The 26,203-nt window shown below is 38.3% G+C and overlaps 1 protein-coding gene across 10 annotated transcripts in view; it reads right to left on the reverse strand.

Annotated features, from left to right (window-relative positions):
• Positions 1-26,203, reverse strand: part of PIKFYVE (phosphoinositide kinase, FYVE-type zinc finger containing) — a 137,664-nt gene that overhangs the window by 25,724 nt on the left and 85,737 nt on the right. For all 10 annotated transcript variants that reach the window (XM_056806989.1, XM_056806988.1, XM_056806990.1 and 7 more), the window contains 8 exons: positions 22,950-23,128; positions 8,077-8,190; positions 7,016-7,124; positions 6,758-6,912; positions 5,435-5,525; positions 3,201-3,261; positions 2,274-2,411; positions 1,947-2,067 (listed from right to left, as the gene is read on the reverse strand). In XM_056806989.1, the coding sequence (XP_056662967.1) occupies positions 1,947-2,067; positions 2,274-2,411; positions 3,201-3,261; positions 5,435-5,525; positions 6,758-6,912; positions 7,016-7,124; positions 8,077-8,190; positions 22,950-23,128 (968 nt within the window). The remainder of the gene's footprint in view (positions 1-1,946; positions 2,068-2,273; positions 2,412-3,200; positions 3,262-5,434; positions 5,526-6,757; positions 6,913-7,015; positions 7,125-8,076; positions 8,191-22,949; positions 23,129-26,203) is intronic.

A 26,203-nucleotide genomic window follows, 5' to 3' on the forward strand; every position in this document is an offset into this window, starting at 1 on the left:
CTAATATCAGAAATGCAAAATATTATATGCCTAAAACAATCCAGTATTTATGTGCTAGAAAGCATATTACAAAGAAGGTAATCAGAAACAAAAAGATAAGGTGATTCAATTTAAGCCAAAAGTTGTGGTGTTATATGAGGGCAACTAGATGGCTCAATGGATTGAGAGCCATGAGGCCTCTAGACAAAAGGTCCTAGGTTCTGGACTCAGACATTTCCTAGGAGTGCAATCCTGAGTAAGTCACTTAACTACCAATGCCTAGCTCCTACTGCTCCTTCTGCCTTAGAACCAATACTTGGTATTGAAGATGAAAGGTAAAGGTTTAAAAAGAAAAAAAGTTGTTATACAACAAAGAAAAAGGAAAGAAAAAATAGCAAAGCATCCTACAAAAATGTTATTACCTTCTCTAGCAAGAAAAAATTTTGTTAGATGCAATGTAGAAAAAGAAATATTAATAGGTATTTCTTTTTAGTTGCATATACGCATGGTACCAGGACCCAATGTTGGATTCTCACACAGAGTCCATCAGTTTCACACAGAAAATACTTTGTTAGACTGTCAATATTAAAGTTTTTATCTAGGCCAGCAATTATACAAAGGCAGAGAGACTAGGCAAAAGTACAAATGGCTCAAGGAAAACAAGTGTTCCAATGAAAGACACTTCCACTAATGGTATCAGCAGCCTCATATTCATATATGAAGTACAACACTTAAGAACACATGCAATACCTAGGTAATCAGCATTTTAAGCAGAAGCAGCTATATAATCAATAAAGGTTGTATAGTGCAGTGAAAAGAGTCAGCCTTGGAGTCAGAGACCTGGATTCAAGTTTAGCCTTTGGTACCTACTGCCTGTATGAGCCAGTCATTTAACCTCTTATTGCCAAAGGCAACTCTCTAAGACTCTTAGAAGCTGGATAGCTGATAACCTACACTGGGAGAGGAAGTTTCTTCATCAGGAGGAATTCTTAGACCAATAAAATCATATGTCAGAAACAACCCAACTTCAAAAATTGTACTATAAGATTTAAATTAATATTCAATAACTCCCAAGTAGTATATTTTATAAGATTTATTAATAATCACTTGAAGTAGAAGAAATAAAAAGACAAAAGTAAAAGCCTGACTAAAGAAAAGTTTTCCTAGCCATGTTCACAGGGAAAAAGAGAGGAACTAGGTCACACACAAACTTTATCTCCAAAATGTAAGGGAGTAACATGAGAAGGAACATGGGAAGCTGTGATTTAGAGTCCTGGGGTTCAAATTCTAATTTTGTAGCACCAATATATCAAAATACAGATACCTTATAATTTGCCACTATTTTCTCAATTCTTAAAATGCACATTACCCAAAGTAAAAACACCTATCTTAATTACTTAAAGGAAGAAGTTACAATTTTTTTCTTTGGTATCTCTAGGGCCTAGGACAGTCAGTTAAGTGGAATTAGTTAAATATTATTACTTGTTGTATCTAAGTAATAATACGCCACCAAAAATTAAATTCCAGTTGTATACATTTCATCATATACACTCAATTCTCAACTACACTAATAATCCTTACAGGAAATACAAATGTACTGGCATGGTAATATAGTATTTTTATTTAAAAAGTAGCAAATATCAAAGTAAATATTTTTAAAGTTCATTTGTCCATATACTGAAAAAAGTTTTCAAGTTTTTCAGAACCAATCATTCAAGCAATAAGTGTAAACCAGCCCAACTAGCCAACTCCAAAAACAATGTACAAATGATAATGCTATCTCAGGGGAATAAATGTTCTCTTATCACAAACTAATACAATCAATCAGATGTATGGTAATCTAAATTAAATATACTATATGAGAGTAATACTTCTGGGGAAAGGATATGAACATTTTAAAATAAAACAAACCATAGACTAATAAAAAAATCCTTATTATAAGGAATCTGAATTGGAGTAATACTCACAAAGGAAAAGGGATAGGATTATAGCTATTTCCTGGAAGCAAATTTGCAAATATAGCCTTCATTGTTGATTTTTCCTTCACTTGGCTATCTGAAGATCCCAACAAATGTCCATCAAATACATCTGAAATGAAAAAGAATACGCCATGTATATCTAGTATTCTACAGGCACATATGAAATGTATAGTCCCAATCTTGGATTTCTTCATAAATTGTCTTCTATGTTGTATATATCAATAAATAAAGTTGAATGGTATAGCTTGAAATAATCCATGATTTGAGAAAGAAAAAGGATAAGGCATCATATCATACAAAATTATTTAACTCTACCTTCTGAGCTACTAGTGGTATCTGCTTCAGAAGCCCCTCCCATCAGCTGCTCAGACAGGACTTCAGGAGGAGTAGGCAGCTGGAGATGTGTGGAATTTGTGGAACTCTGACTTGATAAGGTTGTTAAGAATCGATCTTCTGAAGAAAAGTAAAAACAAATTTTGACAAGCTTTTTCAACATCTCAATTTTTATTATTGGTGTCTGGGTTCTAAATCTCTGATGATTCTATTTTTATCTGGTGTTTTTAAATGGAAAACAAGTTTCTTTGAATCTGAGATTATTTTAAACTAAAAGCAAAAAATACCATTTATAGATTTTCCTGATAATGCGAGCTTCCATTTTTAATTAACTCACTGAAGATCATAGTTCATTCATTACAAAACTCCTAATCTAATGTGCTCTTGAATGCTCTCACTGCCTTCCAAAATGCAACTTTCCTTTACTCTAAATAATGCAATAAAAAATACAAAAATGATTATTTTCTAACAAAAAATAACCTCAAAAAATTTTTATAAAAATCTCACATAATCATAACTAAGATGTACTGCTCCAAATCCAGACATTTTCTTTGAAAACTGATTTCTAAATAATACCATTTCAAAGGCTTAATTAAGCTAATAAAAATTTTAGTTACCAAAAAAATGAACCAAATTTGCAGTTTACACTGAAACCTGAGTCTACTCTATAACTAGAAGTTAAATAAACTGCAATTTACTCTTCTGATTCCCTATTTGTAATGCTTTAATCTTCCTGCAGCTAATATATGATTCTTCAAAGCTAATAGTGTAATGAATGTTCTAGAAATGAAACACACAATCACTGATTTCAGAAGTAAGATAAGAATTATAATGACTATTTTAAAAGCCCTTGTTTTCTAAGAATTAAATGAGGAAGGTAACAGAAGACCTTCAGGTTAAAAGACAAACCTTTTTCTCCATTCTGAAGACCAGGAGAAATATTGCGTGGAGATGCATCCATTGCACTTATCTGTAGAGAAGCAGAATACTTATTCTTAAGAGGAACATTCAAGATCCATGACACATATCTAACAGCTCTTTATAATTTATCCATCCCATCCCACAATAACTTTCCACAATCTTTATCTTTAATGGCTATGAAGATCTTTTGTTTCCTAAGGACCACATGCAGAAATGTGAAGCAGTTATCAACACTGCACTTTTTACAAATTATTTGCTGAGAATTATATATTAAGTCTGTCTCAATGGATGGAGAGCCAGGCCTGGAAACAGGAGGTCCTGGATTCAAATTTTCCCTCAGACACTTCCTAGTTGTGTGACCCTGGGCAAGTCACTTAACCTCAACGGCCCTTTCTTACTGCTTATGATTCTCAATGAACATTCAAATTAAATTTCTTTTGTCTAGGCTGAAGGTTATGCTTTCTGTCTCAATTATATATTAAATTGTCCCAGAAGCATTATCTCCATAACATGGAGCCGGAAGGACAGCAAACTTATCCAGTATCATTCTGCTAAGTCATTTATGACTTCAAGACATTCTAAATAACATTGTATGGGACCATGTACATTTCTACTTATTCCTCTGCATGTCTAAAGTGTACTATTGTGTAAACCAGTGGTTCTCAACCTCTCAATTTGTAGCAATGAGAATACATAATGCATATCAGGTATTTACATTTCTAATCATAACTGTAGCAAATTTACAGTTTTGAAGTAGCCAACAAAATAATTTTTTGGTTTGGGGTCGCTGCAACATGAGGAACTGTATTGCAGGGTCATGGCATTAGAAAGGTTGAGAACCACTGGTGTAAACAATAATACAGTAAACACTATACTATAAAGTTCAAGGAAATAAAGAATTCACACCTAACACCCAAGAGCACTGATCAAAATCCCTAAAGAAATATCTAAAAAAAAAAAAAGGATCAGCTGGGTGGTTCAGTGGTTTGAGAGCCAAGCCTGTAGATAGGTGGTCCTGGGACTCAGATACTTCCTAGCTGGGTGAACTTAAGTAAGTCAGTGAACAGTGAACCTCAATGATAGAAAATAAGGGAAAAGGAGGAAAGGAGAGGGAGCAGGAAAACAGAAAGATCCCTAATAAAAACACGATATTTGGTACTACAGTAAATATTCCACAAAAATCACTTGCAGTTTGGAATGCTACAACTTACTTTGGGCAAATATGCCCAAAAAGGTTCCTGTAGATCTGGATATTAAAACTCTATTGAATACAGGAGGAAAAACTGGGTATCCATTTTGTCCCTAATACTTCCTGTGTGATGACAAAGGAGTCACTGACCTTAACTAAGCATCAGATTTGTCATAAATGAAACAGAGAGAACAACAATACCTGACTTGAGGTGGCTGTAAGGATAAAAATGAAATGCTGTCTGTGAAATACTTTGCAAACTTTTTACCATCTCACATTCTTCTCACAACAATCTGTGAGGCAGATACAATTATTCTCTCTCTTTTACAGATGAGGAAACTGGGTCTGAGAGATCTGAGAGAAGCTAAGTGACTTGCCCAAGGCCATACAGCAGTGTCTGAGGAAGGATGCTATAAATATTAACAAATTAATGTGCATTCACTGGCCCACTCAGGTCCCTCTGAGAACAAGTGCTCTTTTTTTTTAAACTCTTACCTTCCATCTAAGAATCAATATTTGTATATTGGTTCCAAGGCAAAAGAGTGGAAAGGACTAGGCAATGAGGGTTAAGTGACTTGCCCAAGGTCACACAGATAGGAAGTGTCTGAGGTCAAATTGGAATCTAGGACCTTTGGCCTCTGGGCCTGGCTCTCAATCAACTGATCTACCCCGCTGCCTCCAATAAGTGCTCATTTTAACAATGTTCATGGAACAAACCACAAAACACCAATCTTCATAAAATAAAATAGAATTCTATTAGAGGTAATCTTATTAAAATATATATTTGTTAATAGTGTGGTTTGGATAATATTTCTTGAAATGGCCAAACCTTATATACTATAAAAACTCTACAAAATCGGTCTAATTTATTATTGGGTCAGTCATTTTTCAACATCAATATGTTAAAGATATTCCTTAATACTTAAGAATACTTAATTCCCTAATACTTCTTTATTAAATATACATTACCATGGTAATATATACTGAATATATGTGTGTCAAAAACTAAACACATAAAGTCAAATTTCATTACCTTATTATCTTCTCCTTGTCTCATTCTTCCAGGGCTTGGGGGAACCGAGGGGCGCTTCCTCCCTTTTTCCTGTTGAAAAAGATCCTGCAATCTACAGTAAAAAGAACAAAAAGCAAGATAGTTTTATTTGTCCAAAATACACTCAATCAGGCCTACAAATATTTGTTGACATCTTTGAAATGCAGTCGGGTGAAACATAATAAAGCTTGAAAGTCTTATATACATGAATTAAATTGTTCTCCCACTTCTGATCTGTAAAATTGAGATTTGAACTCTGGACTTCAATCCCCACAAGTCCTTGCTCCACTTCCCCAAAATGCTTTGTAATCTCACGGAATTCTGAGGTGGGCAAGATCGAGAAGGTACTTAAGATGATTGCAAAGGCTTTTGAGCTCTCTTTCTCTCTTTTTGGACTTCCGTTTTGGAGCAGACGTGGCTCTTTCCATAATGTAGGTGAGGTCTTGTCTAGGCCTCTGGCCTAGGCACGTTTTCCTTATCCTGTATTTTCTTTAATCCTTAATCCTTAATAAACCTCTAAAAAATATAATACTCCTTGCAGAGAGAAACTAATTTCTACCTGCCTCAGTCTCCCATAAATTTTAATCTTTACAATCAGTTTCCCTAAATTTTAACTGCTACAATCACCCTGTCATTCCAGAGGCTGGCCTATGAAAGACTCCAACTGGATAATGAAATAATCATTTCAAGGAAAATTACTATTTTTAAAAGTAAATATTGCATTCCAGAAATTTTAACACATAAAATGGAGTTATTATTTAAGCTTTAATTTAATCTTCAAGGCCAATGCCATAAAAAAATAAAATATATTTACTTTATTAAAACAGCTAAGAAAGGATTACTATTTTAAGTTTTTTTTTTTAATTTATCGGCACTATTCAACTTTTAATGATGACATAATTAAGAAGATTCTTTTAAAACTCGAGAGGTAAAAGGACAGTTGGGTAGCTCAGTGGATTGAGAACCAGGCCTAGAGACGGGAGGTCCTAGGTTCAAATCTGGCCTCAGACACTTTCCAGCTGTGTGACCCTGGGCAAGTCATTTAACTCCCATTGCCTGGCCCTTACCTCTTTTCTACCTTGGAGCCAATACACAGTATTGTCTCCAAGACGGAAGGTAAGTAAGGATTTAAAAAAAAAAACAACTCGAGAGGTAAGTATAACACTTTACAATTCAAGAGACAGGTAACCAAATTTTTTAAATTATATAATGTCATAGTACAAGAAGATCTGAAAATAAGCAAAAGTAACAGTGATTAAGCACTATGTGAAAATGGTATTATTATTATTTTTTTATTATTATTACCTGTTATTCCAGGCTTGTAGCATTTCACAGAGACTTTGTTTCTTGGCAATTAGAGACTCAAAGACTGACTGCAGTTGTTGAGGGGTTTCTATTGAGGAGGTCATCAGTCTTGCTTGCATCTTCTCAATCCAATTCTTGAACTCACCTTCCTCCATCTATAGAGACAGTAAATCTTTTGAGTATCTTGAGTCTTTCCAAATAAACATTAGCAGAATTATTATTATAAAATAAGTTTATTTACTTCTGAAAAACTGTTACCTCTTTTTGTGCAAAGATGTCCTCCATCTTTTCCTCTCTCGTTTTGCTAAATGTATCAGTTTTCAAAGAGGCAAGCCGTTCATCAACAGCAAGATATACCTGTGACACTCTAGCAAAAAGAACAAAGTCTAAAGCATTTTATGACCTAAATTTAACTTTCCATTCCCACAGAAAGATTAAAAAATAATTTTAGTTAAATAACTATAGTATTTAAATTTAAGAAGAAACCAGTAAAATTTGGTTTTATAGCACAACTATTCATGAAATCTGGCATTTTACTTATTTTAATGATATTTTATTATTTTATGATGATCTGTACAAGATTTGATAGATTCAAAAGCTAAAATAAAAACTCATGAACACCATGAAATTATACCCAACTATAAGAACAAAATTCAAAACAATGATAGAACCTGTCCCTAGTCAACCTCTCTCTCTTCTATAATGCTTCTTACTTGCAACAAAAGACAAAGAAATTAAAATGAGTAATCACATTTAGCATTTTTAAGCACTAAACCACTCTCAGATAAAACAATAAGCATTCTCTCCTTAACAATCTGCTTATTGACTGCACATAGCTCTGAGAAGCAGCATGGAGTAGTGGAGCAAGTACCACCTCAATCCAGACTATATTTGTGACCCCTGAAAAGTCACTTAATCTCTCCATGCTCTAAGACATAATTTACAAAAAAAAGGTGATGGCCTAAATTGATAGAGGAAGTTTCTTCATGTCGGAGTTCCCTATATCAATGAAATTATAGGTCCAGTCTCTAGAACTCAGTTCTATTTTAGTCCTATTTGTGGCTGCAATAATTTAAAAGTTCTGTGTATTCCAACTTTTTGCACAAAAAGCTAACTTGAGAAAACCTGAAAAAAAAACATTGTTTCCTTTTAAAAAAAACTAAAATTTGACCAATTTTCTGATTATCATTGTGAACTAAAAAATATTTCTAATTTTCAATAACAAGGACAGCAACATTGTCTATAGTCTAGGTTTCCAGAGCAAATGGCATTAAAGAACACAGAAAACCCTAATAAAGAGGCCCCCCAAAAAAACTTACTTTTGAAAGAAGTCCTTAAGATCCTGAAGAATGGACAGTTTTAATGGGGCCTGCCGTTTGATATATATTTTGGGAAATGGAACACATACTTCAAGAAGCCGAATGGGAGAATAACTAAAAGAAAAAACAACTTAACATGTTATCATACATTGAATTACTTCTCCATACTTGCTAGCATTGTTCTGGAAGCTATGGTATTTTTTTTTTTGGTGCACTCTTAAGTGGTATCTTCAGCTAAATTCTGTGAGACATAATGGAAAATAACTTTGTAAGGATGACAATAAGAATCTAGCAGATAATTGAGCTTTTACAAAAATGAAATCCCAAAACATCTCTGTAAGGCATAGCACGATGCCCTCACATACCATGCATCTTAGCACATTGTTAGCCCTTAATAAATATCTGTGAAATTGAGCTGAGGTTCTTCTTATCTTTTGCAAAAGTTACTTCTATAGAAAAGCAGCAGCCTTATATGATAGAAAACATAGAAAATATGATAGAAAAAAATACAGCTAGATGCTTTGTGATGGAAGACCTGCAATCAAATCTTACCTGAGATTTAAAGGCTGTTTAATCCTCAATCACAGCCCTAGGCAATTCTACATGACTAAGTTTTAAAGTTAGTGCCAGTCTGAATTGGTAGAGATAATGAAGTCATTTCCTCTACCAATGAAATCACAGGTAGAGTCCAAAAGTTTTTATGGAAATATTCTCTTAGGATGAGCAGAAGAGTTCAGAGACGGAGACCAAACCTCAATTAATTTTATCTTCATGGTCCCCTATATTTCTCCTTGCAAGTCTTTCCTACCTTCTAATATTGTCATTCTCTTCCCTATTTACTTTCTTCTTCCTTTGCAGGAGCTCCCAAGAAAAAAAATGTACTTTTTCCCTGTCTACATCTCTACTTCCTAGTGTTATATGTATCCCAATCATTTCTCTTCTATCAAAACCACTAGCCAGTGTCTTGATCTTAGCCACTATGGCAAGAAAGCCATTCCACAAATGAATTCATACTAACCTGTTCATTGATTTCCAATTTCCAACCCTGGAATTCTCTATCAACTTTCTCTGCTGCTCCTCACACACTAAGCACAGATGAAACAGGTCACCCAATCATGCTAAATAAATCTATTACAAATCTGTTATCCATTCTCCATTGGATCCTCAGTACTGCATACCAATATTTTCTCTGATTGGGTCTGCTCTTGTGAAAAGTGAATCAAACTCTCCTTGTCTATCAATCAGCAACTTTTAAGTTAATCAATCAAAAACTTAAGTACCCCTACTTAGTACCTTACCAGTCATGAGTTCACAAGTCATTTGCTAGAGTGGGTGACAACTCCAGAGGCCCCTCTCTACCACGCCCACTCCCCCATGTTATAAGGAAGAGAGGATTTGAGAAGATGAGGTGGGTCTACAGAGAGATGCAGATGCAGGAAAAAGAATCCAGAATGTGGGAGAAAAAGAGAGTGAGACAGTTAACTGAGGTTGGAGCTGGGTCTTTCTCTGGTTTGACCAGGAGGAACTGGCTGTTTCTACCTTGTTTTTCCCATCCCACCTGCTTACTTGCTGGCTTGTTGTCATCTACTGAGCTTCCTGGTGTGATCCTGAACCATTTGGGCCATCTGTATGTAAGATTAGGTCTGGGGTCCTCCTGGATCCAGGACCCCTCCCTGGGCCCTGGCCTACCAAACTCACCAACCCTATTACCATCAAGGGGGGAGGGGTTGGGGTTAATGTAGATTTATCTTTATTAGGGTCTGGGGTCTTTAGACAGATAGGTAAGGATTAGGTTAGTTCAAAATCTGTGAAGCCTCTTGGTGACGAGACATTTAGAACTGGGGGAGGTTAAGGTAGCTGTTATTAGTTTAGGATTATCCAAATCCCCATTTCACCCTTCCTTGTCATCATAAATCCAACATCCATCCCTGTTATATAGTGGTCTGTGTTTCTTACCTCAGGACAGGCTCTGCCTAGACTGGGTCTGTTAACCTGTCAGCCCAGTCAAACTACTGACACTAGTTCTGTTGACCTCAAATCAGTTATATCTTCTGATACTAGCCTATCTAAACCATCTAATCCCATCCCCAAACCACCTGCCATTACAGTTTGGCTGAGCCAGAGGATTTGAACCTGAGTTGCTTTGGAGAAAGGCTGTCAGTATTTCTCACCAACGTTTGAGAGGGAACTTTGAAATGACAGGTTATAGAATTTCTCCTGGAGCTATCAGTCAAGGGGGCAGCTAGGAGCTGTCCTTTTAGCACTCCAGTCACAAAGACTTGTTAGAGGACTGTCAATCAAAACAAGTAGCTGCTGTCCAGTGCTGAAGCCAAGTAAGCTCTTTAGTAGAGGCTTGCTTTTTCAAAGTGGCTTCAATTTTTTCAGAACCATTCTTATATAATGTGTTGTTCCCACATTTTTTTTGTATGACTGCTAACAGGTTTCAAGGAATAATGGAAGTTGTCTATGGTTATTTGCTGATGATACTATATATATTATTGATTGTTATTCCAGAATTTGTGTATGGATTGTTAAATTGGGATATGATAAGACCGGTGATGAAATAGAAAATACAAAGGGTATCCTCTTACTTACCAGTAGTAGTGTTGGGTTTTGCTACAGTATATAAATTTAAATGAATTTTTACTGCGGTTTTCTATAAGATCAAGATGGTTTTTACAATGGTATTCAAGAACTCTGAGATGAAACAGATATTGTTATTATTACAACAAAAGAGTGATAATATGGGAAAATATTATGCTACTGTTAATGAAAAAGGTATTGGTAATGGTCAACATGCAGAAGGAAATGCTTAAGTTCTAAAGAATCCCTCTAGGCTAGAAAGGGAAACTGAAGCACTGGCTATAACACCTGCTTCCTTGTTTCCTTTTAGAGATCTGCCTTTTGTTACTACAGACAGGGGGATTATTCATCTGAAATCCCATAAGAAATTCTCCTCAGTTGAATTAGATTCCATAAAAAGGAGAGCCCCTAGAAATTCTGATGAACACAGTAAGGTAACATGCAAGTTCAAAAGGATGATTAAGATCTTTGACCCTGACTTGTGGATTTTTCTCTTTTGTTGGAAGAACTTCTAACTAGAAGAGAGAGGGAAAAGTTCATAGAATAAACCCGGAATAATCCTGATCTAACACCATGGCCAAAGAATTCTGAGGAACTTGACTTGAATTCAGTGATGAAGGCAAATGCTAAGAGACCTGAGAGTGGGTCAAAATTTGAATGCATTAAGCAGGATACTGGGGAATCACCTGCAGCATTTCTGGAAAAAGTTATGGAAGCTGCTGAATTGCAATTGGGTCTCAGTGTGTTGTCTGAAGATACAATTGCAAATATAAAAAGGTTGTTTGTTAAGAATCCCTGTGCTAGAGTGAGAAATAAACAACTGTCTGGATTAGGAGACAATGAGTCTGGAGGAATTAAAGAAAAAAACTTGTTATGTGGTTGCAGCTGACAAAGATAAGAGTTCAGAAAGGATAGTGTTATAGAAGATATGAAAAAACAATTACAAGAAGCAAATAAAAAGGATAAAGACAGTGAGATCAAAGAAATTAAAGCAGTAGTGGCATTGAGATCAGTGCACCTTAAATATCAATACAGACCTAGGGAAAGTAGATCTGAAGCTCCTCAGTGTTTTTTGTATAATCTTATGGGTCACTTTGTAAGGGATTGTCGCTATAGGAGACAATTCGAGACAAATAGAGGAAATGGTTTTAATAATGGATGGAGAAAGAATTCAAATGGGTGGAATAATTATTTTAATAATATGAACAGATTTCAAGAACAGGTTAATGTAGATGGGTGTACTAATGCTTGTTGCCAAGCATTATGCAAGACTGGATAAAGTCTGGAGCTAGGCCAAAGTATAGCCAGGTAGTCCAGAAGGAAGATCAGAACAAAGGTGCATGTTCATTATGAAAGTGTACGGAGGGTTCTCAAGTGTAGGGTGAATCAATACAAAATGGATTTAAGGTTAATGGTACTGGAGGTACTCAGGATAATGTTAGTGAATCTGTAAATAATGTAATTGAAACAAAAGGAAATGTAATTAATGTAAATGATTGTGGGGGAAAGAAAACTGTGATGTAATAATAGTTGAAAATTCTAAGGATTGTGTAATAATGGAAAATAATGGAGAATATAAAATGGAGGAAGAAAATATGATTGTAAATGTGAACAATGGAACTGATGTAGAAGTTAAGGGGACCAATGAGAGTAGAGTTAAATCTGATGAAGGTGATGAAGAGGCAAAATCCTGGCAAAATCATGCAATTCAAGCAGATATCTATTTAGATGGATAGGAGATGACTGAGCTTTGCACTGATGCTGAAGGGAAGGGGGGTTGCACTATGTCCAAATGAACAAGTTCCAAAAAGCTGCAGGGCCATAGTTGATAAAGGTCCTGGAAGAACTGCAAGGCCACAGTCGAGACAGATATCCTAGGAAAACTGTAAGACTCTCTACCCAAGGCCACAGCATTGAATCCTCCCTTTAAACTACTCTCTATAAATATGCACTCTTGGGTTTGCCCCAGGACAGTTCTTTTGGGGAACTGTCCTAGCGCTAGTAAATAAACCTCTCCCTACTGCCTGTTGCATTGTCTCTGCATGTTCCTTTGTGGGGTACTTCCACTCGGACCCTAACATATGGGGGCTCGCCAGGATTGTAGTAGGACCCCTCTAGGAAACACCAGGACAAAGGGAAGACTCTCCCAGCTCTTGTGCTGAAACCCTGAAGGTGAGTTGATTGATTGATGAGTGACTGTGAGAGTGATTGTGTAAGAGGAGACGTGGGCACCGGATTGGCATATGACTTAGTGGACAAATATTTACCGTGTCCCCCAGGTTGTAGGGGGCCGTCCTATGTTAAGCCACCAGGTCACTCTGCCTGACCAGGTAGAGGTAACAGCCCACCTCCTCACCTGTTTCTGAGTGAGGACCGGTCAGTATCGCATTTCCTACCTCCCAAGAGGGAGCAGGTCGAGAAAACCAGGAAGCGACTCAGCTAAAGGGAGGAAAAGGGTTTCACAAAGAGCTGAGAAGCCAAGAGGCGGAACTTGGGGAGGTTGGAGTCCTTCCTGCCTCCGGAGAGGCCGAGGTTCAAGTCCCCGGCGGGGTAGTCTAGTCTCCAGGTAGGGGTCTCAGGGTGGATGCACTCGAGGCCCCGCAAGCACAAGGACACTGGGCCTTTTTGGTAAGGCACCAGGACGGGCGGGGAGGAGCCTTGAGCAAGCTCCCTCCCCACTCCAAACATTGTTCTGATCAACTAAAAGCATTTTTTGTCTATCTTTTTGTCTGTCTGTTATGTGTGTGACTGTCTTTGGGTTATCCGCCATACTCACAAGCAAGGGTATGAAGATGGGTCAGAATCAAACTACCCCCCTAGATCTTGTCCTGAGCCACTACCCCGACTTTAAAACTCAGGCACAGAATCTGGGAGTCTCAGTTAAAAAAGGAAAGTACAAATCCTTTGCAATTCATAATGGCCAACCTTCGGGAGTGGGTGGCCCCAGGGAGGGACATGGGAGAAGGACCCTGATCAAATGCTTATTGAGCACAAAAACTCATGGTTAGAGGTTTGTTTTGTTAAACCTTGCAATGCATAATGGTTTCAGTGAATTTGAAAATTGTCTAAATGTAATTGATAGCCAGTCTGACACAGTTGATATGGACAGAAATTGTACTGGCTACTTTATAGATGCAAAAGTCATTCAGGAAAAGTTATGTTGTTGAGAAGAACTTATTCTAGAATTTGAAATTGGGAATCCTTCAAATCAGATTGTTTAATGTATATGCTGTCAGAATTAGCAGCAAGAACTCATATGACATGAGTTTTTTGTTTTTGTTTTTGCAGTGGTTAATCTGTGCAGGAGGATTAATAATGCAAGTGTTAATAATTTTGGTATTTTGCAAAAGAGAATTTCTAAAACGGTGCTGTCTTTGACTAAGGTTATGTGTATTGTTTTTGGGAAAATAAAAAAAGAAGGAAATCTGAACAATGTAGAGAAAGGAATTTGTGATCCAGAGGTGGACATGTATTCAGATACAAATTCCCAGAAAGTAATGAAGTAAATGCAAATTATGTGTGCATTCATACTATAGAGAGAATTAAATTTTACACCTAAATAGGTGTATGCAAACTGTATGTCCTTAACAAGACTACCTTGACAAGCCCTTCTTGATTTTAGGGCTTGTCATGGGGATTACATACACTTCAGTATCGTACCTTTCCTCTACTTACAGTAATGGCAAAGAGGAGGAGCCAGAAGCAATAAGAGTACTGAATACAGTTACTAGTTGATACTATAAATTCTAGTGTGGAATAGATGCAACAAAGTATAAATTAGAATAATGTTGATGGACTTTAATTAGGAATGTAGCAATGTTTTGAGCTTTAGACAGGTTTGAGAGAAGTACAGGTAAACGCTCTGCACCTCAGTTTGGTTGCACTGAAACATTGCTAAAGGACTTGATCGGAGTTATTTGGAAGTGTGGAGTTCAAACTGAAATCTACTGAGAGTAAATTATTTTGAAGGTAGTTTGATACATTCAAACTTTTAAAGTTATAGTAAGCTCACTGATTAAAGACGGATGTGATAAGGTTGCTAAGTAATAAACTCTAAACCAAGTGAAGCAGCCTTGGGATACAGGCAGTTGTTAACCCCTTCCTTGCACACAGAGAGGAGAAAGGAGTGCTTGTAATTATTCCACACTGATACTTACGGACTGAAATAGGGATCTAAAAAGGTAAAATGGGCTTTAGCAGTATAGCCTAAAGAGGGGGTGTTCCATCCTTATCTATCTTTCTGTCATAAGAGGTTTCAAGGGAAAATGATAATGGGTTTAAGTGCTTAAACTTACCTAAAATGGGTTTTTGTTTAAAATTATCAAATGGCTTTCATCTCATCAAATGGTTTTCCTCCCAGTGGACTAAATTTATTATTACCTTTAACTTCTTGGTCTCAACAATAGATAATCAGCCTGCTTGTCAAACAGCTTGTTTTAAGGTTTACAGTACTTACAAGGTTTCATATCTCTAAATTTGGAATAGATTCTGTAACACTAAATGCTTTCTGAGATTGTTTTTAGAAATGTTCTGTGAGTTGCTTTTGTTTGGATATAAACAAAAGTTCATTATTAACCTAACTCTACCATAGGTTTTGTTCAATATTCCATGGTTACCTCAGTTTACCAATTTGTTCTATGAACTGTAATTTATAATGAATGTTCCCTATCTTAAAGATGGTTCCATGATGTAATCCTTTAAATCAGAATTCCTTTGGGTTACCGATCAACAACTGAAGTGATACCAGGGGGATGGTTGTTTGCCTTATGATGGTAAAAGAACATCAGAGAAAATGGGGAGGTATGTTGGGTTTGAATTCGGAAGAAAGAGGGACTTTGCTCTAAAATCCATGAAAGCCTGAGTATGCCAGTTTGTGAAGGAAGAATGGAAATTGTGTTCTGCTTTTTAAGCAGAGGGTTTTGAAGGAATAGAGAGGGAGAAGGTGAAAGAAAACAGACATATGTTCTACTCTCATAATTGGATCTTTAAGTTAGGGATAATTTCTAGAATTGATGTATGTAGTTTTGTAAAATCACAAATAATTCTGGAATTTCTCTGAAAGTTCCTTGGGGAGATTCCTGACTAATCTTGTCTTAGTTCCTTCAGATGGCTTAAGGCCAGGAGTTCCTGTTCAGGTTTTGTGGCTAAAGTGCCAAAATACATGAGAATAATTGAGTGATCAACCTTATGGCTTGTTTGGGGATATGGAGATTTTTTTCTGGACTGCTAATAAGCAGTATTTCTCTCAGCTGAAATGGATGAGACTTGTCTTTTACTGCAAACAAAGGCTTCTGGGATTTAATGGTGACAAAGTACACCAAGGACAGTGAATGTCCTGGAATGGTTAAAGAGGCATTTCCTGGGCTCGCCTAGGAATAGGACCTTTTCTGACCATCTAGGCTGTTGATTACCTGCATGTGAAGCCACTCACTGGGTCCTTTGGGACCTGAGGACATATTTCCCTTCTTAACAATATCCCATGATCAGCACATAATGCAAATTGTGGTACTAAACTTTCCATTTCCTCAAACAACCCTAATAATTGAACATTCTCAAATTGTTAGGAACATACTTTGAGAAGTAGGTGAAGTTTATTCATAGATGGCTTGTATTTGCAGCCCTGATTTACCGCAGTTGAAGTTTGGTTCTTGAGCTTGGGAATATAGCTCAAAGGTTTCTTGAATTTCCCCAGCCTCTGGGATACGGAAATTCATCTGTAAAATATTGTTACTCCAGTGATTATAGATGTTATAGTTAATGTGTACTTTGCAAAAGGATATTCTTTAACAGAAACATCACATATCAGCTCTGCAAACAACTCAGGAATCCGATTTCCCAAAGGGATCTGTTCCTGTCAGAAGATGATTTCTGAAGATGAAGTCTGTTGGCTAAGATACCCAAATGCAAATGTGTAATGCCAATTACTGTTGTACTAATGTTCTGTTTCTATCTGCTGATCTAGTACATCTTAGGGGCCAGCTCTTCCCCTTGTGACCTGTCTGCCAATCGGGGGAAGCAGTGGCTGGACACCCTTCAGATCTCCAAGCAGGTCTCCACTGACCTGGGACCCTGGAATTCACTGAGGACAAGCCCCTAAAGACCCTGTGTCTGCAGCCTTTCCCTCCCTGTTCAAGTTTTGGCTACTCCCCTGTGGATTATGTCTTCATATACATTTATAACCTTGGCAACCGTTCCTGCCTGAAAGCCCTGAACATTGCCTATAGCCAATCCCTCTCTCCTGACCATAGGCAGGGACAGCTCTACACCCATTCTCAGCTATGAAGAAGCTACAGAAGACTTGAACCTTCACCCTTTTTCCCTTAGATACTTGGAGAGGGGAGGTGATAGGATGGTAGGGGGCACTGAACCAGGTAGGGCCTGAGATTCTGGCCCTCCTGGAGGCTGTGTGGTTCCCCTATGGATGGCTGGGCCTGCCAGATGGCAGGATTCACTTACCAGAAGCAGTGGAGAGACAGCTAGCAAAAAGAATGCATGACACCACACATAGGAGAGGCACAAAACTGAGTGATATACTGGACAGAGACTTTTTCTTTCATACTATGCACAGAATCTGCAAAGACATCACTTAGAGATGTGAAACATGTGCGCGGGTTAATCAAAAGGGGGTACTGAAGGAACCAGGGGGCACTAGGTGAAGAAGGAGGGAGCCAAGAAAACAGTGGGAAGTAGACTTGACAGAAATACAGAAATCAAGCCAGGGAAAAATGGGTACAGGTGCCTTTTAGTCCTGGTAAACACCTTTTCAGGTTGGGTAGAAGCCTATCCAACAAAATATGAAACTGCCTCAGTGGTAGTTAAACTTCCCCTAACCTCACCGCCAGACCACCATATTATGGCATTCCCCTGTCAGGTGCTTATTGGGCCTGCACCTCCTCAGGTCTGACCCCTTGTGTTTCCTCCGGGACCTTGTCCCAGGACCCCAAGCTTTGTGTCCTAGTCACCGTTCTGTCCCAAGTACTATACCATTCGGGGACAGAGCTGCTGGACTATTGGGAACATCAACGAATTGGCTGCCAGAAATGGGAACCTATCTATGCACTGACCCTAGCCATGCTCTTTGGCTTGGCAGGGATCAGCACAGGTATAGCCTCCCTCTTTCAAACAGCAGACCTGAGGCACCTACACACTGCTGTAGAGGCGGACCTCAGGCATACAGAAAAATCACTAGACACCCTTGAGAAATCGCTATCCTCCCCTTCAGAAATCGTCCTCCAGAACCGAGGGGCCTTGATCTTTTGTTCCTCAAGGAGGGAGGCCTCTGTGTCACCCTCAAGGAAGAGTGCTGCGTATATACGGACCACATGGGGATAGTCAGGGATGCAGTAGCCCGAGAACGCGAATGTACTCACACCCAACCTTGGTACCAGCAAGTGTTTGCAAAATCCCCCTGACTCACCACCCTCATCTTCACTATAGCCGGACCGGTATTAATTCTCTTCACTTTTCGAACTTGTATAGCCCACCAACTGGTCTACTTTGTGAAGGACCAGGTCTACACCGTCCAGCTCATGGTCCTCAGGCAGCAGTATCAGGCCCTGACAGCCCCCCACCCCTCTATGGCTATGCTAATGCCCTGTCCCCTGGAGGTCTCCGCTCACCCCTGAATGAGTATCAAAAAACAAAACAAAAAAAAAAACTGGGGATTTGACCCAGCCATAGCACTGCTGGGTCTGTACCCCAAAGAGATAATGGACACAAAGACTTGTACAAAAATATTCATAGCTGCGCTCTTTGTGGTGGCCCAAAACTGGAAAACGAGGGGATGCCCATCAATTGGGGAATGGCTGAACAAACTGTGGTATATGTTGGTGATGGAATACTATTGTGCTCAAAGGAATAATAAAGTGGAGAAGTTCCATGGAGACTGGAACAACCTCCAGGAAGTGATGCAGAGCGAGAGGAGCAGAACCAGGAGAACATTGTACACAGAGACTAATACACTGTGGTATAATCGAACGTAATGGACTTCTCCATTAGGGGCGGTGTAATGTCCCTGAACAACTTTCAGGGATCCAGGAGAAAAAAAAAACACCATTCATAAGCAAAGGATAAACTATGGGAGTGGAAACACCGAGAAAAAGCAACTGCCTGAATACAGAGGTTGAGGGGTGACAGAGGATAGACTTTAAATGAACACTCTAATGCAAATACTATCAACAAAGCAATGGGTTCAAATCAAGAAAACATCTAATGCCCAGTGGACTTACGCGTCGGCTATGGGGGGTGGGGGGGAGGAAAAGAAAATGATCTATGTCTTTAACGAATAATGCTTGGAAATGATCAAATAAAATATATTTAAAAAAAAAAAAAAAAACTGGGGAATGAAGGGAAGGGGGGGTTGCACTATGTCCAAATGAACAAGTTCCAAAAAGCTGCAGGGCCATAGTTGATAAAGGTCCTGGAAGAACTGCAAGGCCACAGTCGAGACAGATATCCTAGGAAAACTGTAAGACTCTCTACCCAAGGTCACAGCTGTTGAATCCTCCTCCCTTTAAGCTACTCTCTATAAATATGCACTCTTGGGTTTGCCCCAGGACAGTTCTTTTGGGGAACTGTCCTAGCACTAGTAAATAAACCTCTCCCTACTGCCTGTTGCATTGTCTCTGCATGTTCCTTTGTGGGGTACTTCCACTCGGACCCTAACAATGCCACTGTGTTAGCTCCAGTGTTGGAAACATTCCAACCACCAAATAGAACAGAACCACGTGTGTCTGTGACTATTGGAGACCAGATCTATGACCTTCTAGTTGATACTGGTGCAAGCAAATCAGTGTTACAAACTCCTCCTGAAAATTGTAGAGCTGTTGGTACAATGGAAATAGTGGGAACTACAGGAAGACCACAAAGAGTAGCCATATTGCAACCAAAGATGGTTTCCTAGGGTCCATTAAGTGTAGATCATGCTTTTTTTGTATGCCAGGTTGCCCAATGAATCTCTTAGGAAGGGATTTGTTGTGTAAACTGAGGGAAATGTTCTACTGTACTACTGGTGAAATTTCATTACAACTTCCAGAAGAATCTTTGAAAGCCTTTCCATTGCTTTTCTTAGATTTGATGAGTACAGAGGGTGAATCAGGTTCAGTTTATCCAATGCCTGATGACATCCCCAAGGATCTCTGGTCAAAGTGTTCTACAGATGTGGGATTTTTAAAATCTGCTACTCCAGTCAGGGTGAGGACTAAGGGAGGACCAGTTGTATATCTCAATATCCCTTGACTAAAGAAGCAATTGGGGAAATAAGATCAATTATAGAATCCCTAATCCAACAAGGGATCATAATACCTTGTTGTGGGTAAGCTAGCTGTTTTTTCTTAGGCAACAATTAGCTGGCCCTCAGGGCTTCACTTGGGGTAAAGCTTCCAACCCCACCCCTGGCTCCTTGCCCCAGAGGGGAATCAACCCTCCCCCACAAGCTTCCATCTTGCAGCCCAGAATTTCTTTTTATTAAGGCCTTTCCAAACCTCAAGTGTCTCTACTAGGGAGACCCACTTTCAAAACTAATTCTAGTCCTTTGGCCCTGTAAAAGGGAATTCGTTGTTCTCTTTGAGTTTATACTTGTGAAAGGGAATCCTTTATTCTCTTTGCTTAGTTTGAGCTAACACTTTGGTTAATAATAACTTCAAGTATCTTACTAGATTGTGAAGACAGGAAGGATTAACCTCAACACAAGCTTGAACTAGTTGGAGGAGCTTGCAAACCACTTAGTGAATTCATACCCTACTTAGTGCTAGATAAGAAGCCAGCAAGATACTTGAAAGAGCTCCACCCCTTTTTAGACTCAATCAGTCAGAAACTTGTTCTTTTAAGAATTCTTGAGAATTCACACCCTCAGAAACTCACAACCTCAGAAACTTACAACCACTCAGTAACTTGTAAGAGTTCACACCCTCAGAAATTGTGAACCCCCTGGGCAATGCTAGGCAATTTTGGAAACCGTGACTGTCCCCCTTGAAGAGGGGCAGAGACAAGGAGTCACCATAAAAGCAAACCCTGAACTCAGTCTGGGGAGACGGTCTTGTATTAGATTGTCTGGAGAGATTGTCTTCTGGAGATAGTCTTCTAATTGGGAGAGCCTTTGAGGGAGCTTGCTGGAGACTGTGGGTTGGATCATGGGCTTGGAGCTCGGCTTCAACTTAGACTCCGGCTCCTAGACTACTTTGTTGAAAGGCTGACTATTTTCCTAATTTCCTAACAGACTACCTACCATCCTAGAGGAGACCATGTGGTTACTCACCACCAGCCTTCCTGGTTAAGAACTTTTAGGTTGATATCCTCCTCACATTTCTCTTCTTTATTATTCTCTCTCTATTTGTAAATAAATTTTCTGACTCAAGATATTAATAAATATTTGTGACTACATAATTCCATAAAATTATTGTCCAATCATTAAATTTAACTCAGAGAAGCAGCTTTCTGCCCATGTGCTGAAAACACATGGGTCTCTGGCAGTTAACCTGGGGGATAGGTGAGAGTGAAGAAAGTTTTAACACCCCTCTCAGCCTGAGGTTAGTTGATTAAGGACATGCCTGTATTTACACCAAATTTTCTTCTATGAAGTCCCTAAAAAGACCTGACTCTAACTCCTAGCCATTAACTACTAGGGTAGCGCTATCTACTTTTTCATTAACTTAAATTTGCTGATTGATAAACAAAAAGTCTGATTCACTCTTCACACTCTCAAGCCACCTTCACCACTCCCATCACCCTCCCAGTGAATAGAAAACCTGGCCATTCATCATAAACTCCCTCCTTTTAATTTCATATTTGGCATCACTTCATTAACATTTCCTATTATCTCCTTTGCTCCAGTCTCAGATAAAAATGGCCCTTTTTTATCAGTGCTATCCCCTCCACTTGTACCCTTCATCCCAACACCTCCTACCTCCTCTAGCAGTTTGCTTGCTTCCATTATCAACCCTTCTCTTCAAATCTGCAGCCTCTCTTCACTAGCTCTTTGGGTACTGCCTGCAAACATACCTTAAATTACACAATTCTTGAAAAAGTCTTTTACCTGACCCTTCTGGGATCCTATATTTCGCCTTCCCTTCTATTCCTGGAATACTCTTCTCATTGACCAATTCTAGAAAAAGCTGTCTACCCTCAATGCTCCCAATTTCTCATCTTCCACTCACTTCCTTATCTTTTGCATCCTTGCTCCATCCCCATCACTGAAATAAAATTGCTCCCTTAACGATCACCAATGGCCTTTCTCAGTGCTCATTCTTGATCTCACTAACATTCGACATAGCTTGCCAATACCACCACTCCCTTTCCCCCCTTTGGGTTTTCAAAGTAATCTATTGTGATTCTATTACTAGTTGGAAAAGTAATCAGAGGCCTTAGAGGGCCATCATTATCCATAGCCTGCATCCTATAAAGAAGGCTGCCCCAAGGTTCTGTCCAAGGTCCCTTGTCTTCTTTCTATTCACTCAGTGACTTAATCAGCTCTCTGAGATTCAATTTTCATTGATTTATTGATGACTCCCAAATCTATATTTCTAGTAGTTATATCCTGAGCTCATCTTGCATCTTCAAATGCCTGTTAGACATCTGTACTTGGAAGACACCCAAATATTTCACATTCAACAAGTCCAATACTACCAATGCTACTACACCAACCATTCTTCCTACTCTCCTATATCTTTTGAGGAACCCACATTGCTTCCAGTCAAAATTACCCTCATCCCCTCACTTTCACTGATTAATAATGTGTCATGGCTTATCAATTCTCCCTTCCCAACATCTGTCACCCATCTGCCTCTTTTACTCTGTTCAGACTATTACCCCCTGTTCAGACCCTCATTGTCTCTCACCAGGACTACTGTACCAGGCTTGTCCCTTATCTCCCTACCTCATCTCTCAAGTCTCCTATCCAACTTCTACATGGTAATATTTGGGCATGTCAGTATTCTGTTCAAGACATTTCAGCAGGTATGAGATCAAATACAAACTCCAGTTTTGAAACAAATACTTCATAATATGATCCCAGATAATCATTCCAGGATAAAGTTACATTACTCCCCCTCACTGTCAAATTGGGCACTCATTGTTCCCCATACTCGGGCACTGGCCTTTGCACAAGCTGTTCCATATTCCTAGAAAATATGTTTGGAATAAGGCCTTTGAAAAAACACATAAGAAACATGAAGGCAACTTTTCTCATATTAAAATCCATTCTGGTTTCTTCCCAATACAACAGGAATGCTAGATAAAATCAAGAGAGTTTAGAATACAACATCAGCTTTGAAATTAGTTCTCTAAAGTCTTACCTGAAGGAAGCCACCATTTGGTTATAGGAAAAATACTGATGATAATCATGGTGGATAGAATGACCACATGGTTCAACATTGGCTCTCCGAGTATACTGATGTCCATAAAATCTAAGTTCAAGGTATTTTGCAAATGACATTGACCAGGAATCATTGGAAAGTGCAACAACTGGTGTTACCTGAAAATTAGAATATGCTTAGATTGGTTGAAATTTTAAAACAAAGCACATAGGGCATTTTGGATATAAAAATCAGATTTCTTTATGTACACACCCCAATCGATCCATTAGTTATAACTGCTTCAATATTTCTCTGACAAAATAAGTTAAATATTTAGGAGACAACTGGTCTAATGAACTGTAAAAGTTCACAACTGAGAATCAAGGGAAATTAAGTCTTTCACATACAACTGCTTGCATCAGAAGGAAATAAAGGAACACTTTCATTTATGGAAGAAAGAAACTGATGTTATCTCTTATTTTGTGTCAGTTATAGCCACCAGTTTCAAGTGCTCCCCTATCTACATTTTGTTGAGACTGGCAAGGAAGGCTTTGGAATCCTACAGATTGATTGAAAGAGAGGCAGTTTGGACAGCACAGGAATGGGAAAGCAAAGACAATGGGAAAGAACTGTTGGCTGGATGGCATTCTGAAGAGCCCGAGGATCCTCTGTCCCAGGACTGAAAGCTAAAAGATTCAGTTTCTGAGTGGCTGAAGGGTCCACCCTGAAGCCATGAGAGAAGGCCCAGATTTCCTGCCTTTTAATTCCTGAAGCTGTTTTCTAACAAAAAAAAACCCTTCTACTGTTTCCTCCACCTGCTACCAAGAGCTCTATTACTGAAGAGGTAATGGAAAAAGACTCTCACAAAACCTGAGCCCAGCCCTCTTGGTTCCTCTTGGTCTCTCCTTGCCTTCCTTGAACTATTTTAAGACTTGATCTTTAGAATATACTAGCATAGAGATCATAAAGAGAGCAGTCAATTGGGGAAAGGGCTGAGGCCTTGTGGCCTCTGGCTTCATCCTCTTGATTCAGCTGCTATGAGTTACTCATGAATTGGACTAATGAATTGATACTTTGGGGTAATGTATTATAGTACAAATAACATAGCATTTATTCACATACAAACACAAATATATTTACTACTATGGAATTGCAGAAGAATATTCAAAGAGGAGGTGAGAAGAGAAAGAAAGATCCAAAGTAGGGGTAAGTATGTGGTATACAACAGTAAAATAACTCTTATATAACAGTAACACTAACATTACACTAGCAAAACAACATGACAGCAAAAGTAACAACATAAAACATAAACACAAAACATAAACATGGTTAGGTTACATTGAATCACTACTTAAATGAGTGAAACAATGTATAGTTAGGGTACTAACAGTGTTATGATCAGCTATAGATATTTAGTTACTAACAAAATGTAATTACATACTTAAATTTAGTTTAGATATAGAAATTTAGTTAGGCTGATGTAGCATCCCAAGCATATTTACATCTATGAAATATAAATGATTGTATGATTACTGTGTCTTCAGACACAAGGTTATACTCTGAAGGTTTGTGAATGTAATCTTGACTTGGCCATGGGGTCTGATGCCTAAGACAAACTGATTAACATCTTGGCTCAGAGTACCTGGGAAAGAGTGGGTTGAAGTCTACACGCCCTAAAAGGTGTTCCCTCTATGTTGCCACCCAATCTTAATTTTCTACACTTTGTGATGTGATTGTTACGTGATTGGGAGTACCGCCCAAGCAGGACAGGATTAAATTCAGAGGCAAACCCATGAACTTCCTCTTGGGGGGTCTTCAATCTGCTCTAGCAATCTCTGTCTCTCTCTCTAAAGCCTCTCCCGAGGCTATGGCCCTTGTCGGCTTACATTCTTTGCCTTAATCTTCTCTACCTCCTATTCCATTGATCCTCATATTTTCCTCCCAAGGGAAAAATCATAGGGGTTGCCTGCCCTATTCAAACACTGATTTGTCCATTCTTCACCCTGGTTCTCCGATTCCCTACTTCTCCTCGGGTCCCTATCACAAAGGACAACCCCCTCCTTGTAGACCCGCTTATCTGGCTCTACAGCTGAAGTATTTTGAAGATGGGGATTAGTTAGGTAGGAATAAGAAAATCAGATACTGACTTGCACTACATCATACATTATACAACAAAAACAACATATGACATCACATATCAAACAAAATTATAAATATGTAAATATATGTAAAATAGGGTATATAATAGGACTGTAAATTAATTGTATCATAGTGTATATATGTAAAATATGTAGTATATATAAGTGTATATATGTGCACATGTATAGCATACATATGTATATATGTAAATTATGTACATAGCTCACTAATATTTATTACATGTATTTGCAAAAGTGAGTTTGTTTGGTTTGATTTTCAGTGTAAAACTTATGCAATGTTGTATTTATTGTAATTTTCAAATATTTTCTCTACGTTTAATGTTAATGTACTGCAATAGTAGTACAATTTTCTTTGTTAACTGATAAGAGTATTTTAAGTTTGATGTTTGCATGGAAGTTATGTTCATCTTTTGTTTGATGTTATTTGCTGTTTTGATTTTGCTTCTGTTTGACATTTGTACTTGTTCATTATTTAATTCCTTTTCCTTTTTCCTTGTTAAAAATTCCCTAGAAAAGGTTAGTATTAGTTAGAGTAAGACAGTTGAGTATAAGTTGTTTGTTATTTTGGGTAGATTTCTTAGTTTAGGTAATTGATAAGTATTTTAGATTGCGCACAAATACAAAAATAGTGTTTCCAACATGATTTTTGGTTCGTGCAAAAGGGGGGAATGTGATAGGAAAAGACGTTTTGCAGAAGAACTGAGTAATTCATATGTCAGTGATTGACAGGAGCACGTGACTGAGAGTCACATGGGAGCCTGAGACTGGAGATCTGGGAAACATTCTATGGCCCAATGGACTTCCATCATCTCTCCTGAAGGACCTTGGTTGGAGGTTAGGAAAAGAGGTTTCTGGCTTTCTCCTGAGACCAGCAGCTTTCAGAAAAGAAGATTAAAAGCATATGTCACCTCTGGATCTGTTTGGACAGTAATCTACTGAAGATCCTGGCCTTTGGATTGGACTCCTTGTGTGAAATTTGGCTATGGGGAAAATTACTGTTTAGCTTATAAAGATAGTTTTAGATAGTTTATAGACATTAGATTTTAAGATAAATCTTCTTACCCCTGTTCCTTCCTCCCCTTCCCAACCAATAAA

This window comes from Monodelphis domestica, chromosome 8, assembly GCF_027887165.1.
Source record: "Monodelphis domestica isolate mMonDom1 chromosome 8, mMonDom1.pri, whole genome shotgun sequence".
In the NCBI taxonomy this organism is placed as follows: domain Eukaryota; kingdom Metazoa; phylum Chordata; class Mammalia; order Didelphimorphia; family Didelphidae; genus Monodelphis; species Monodelphis domestica.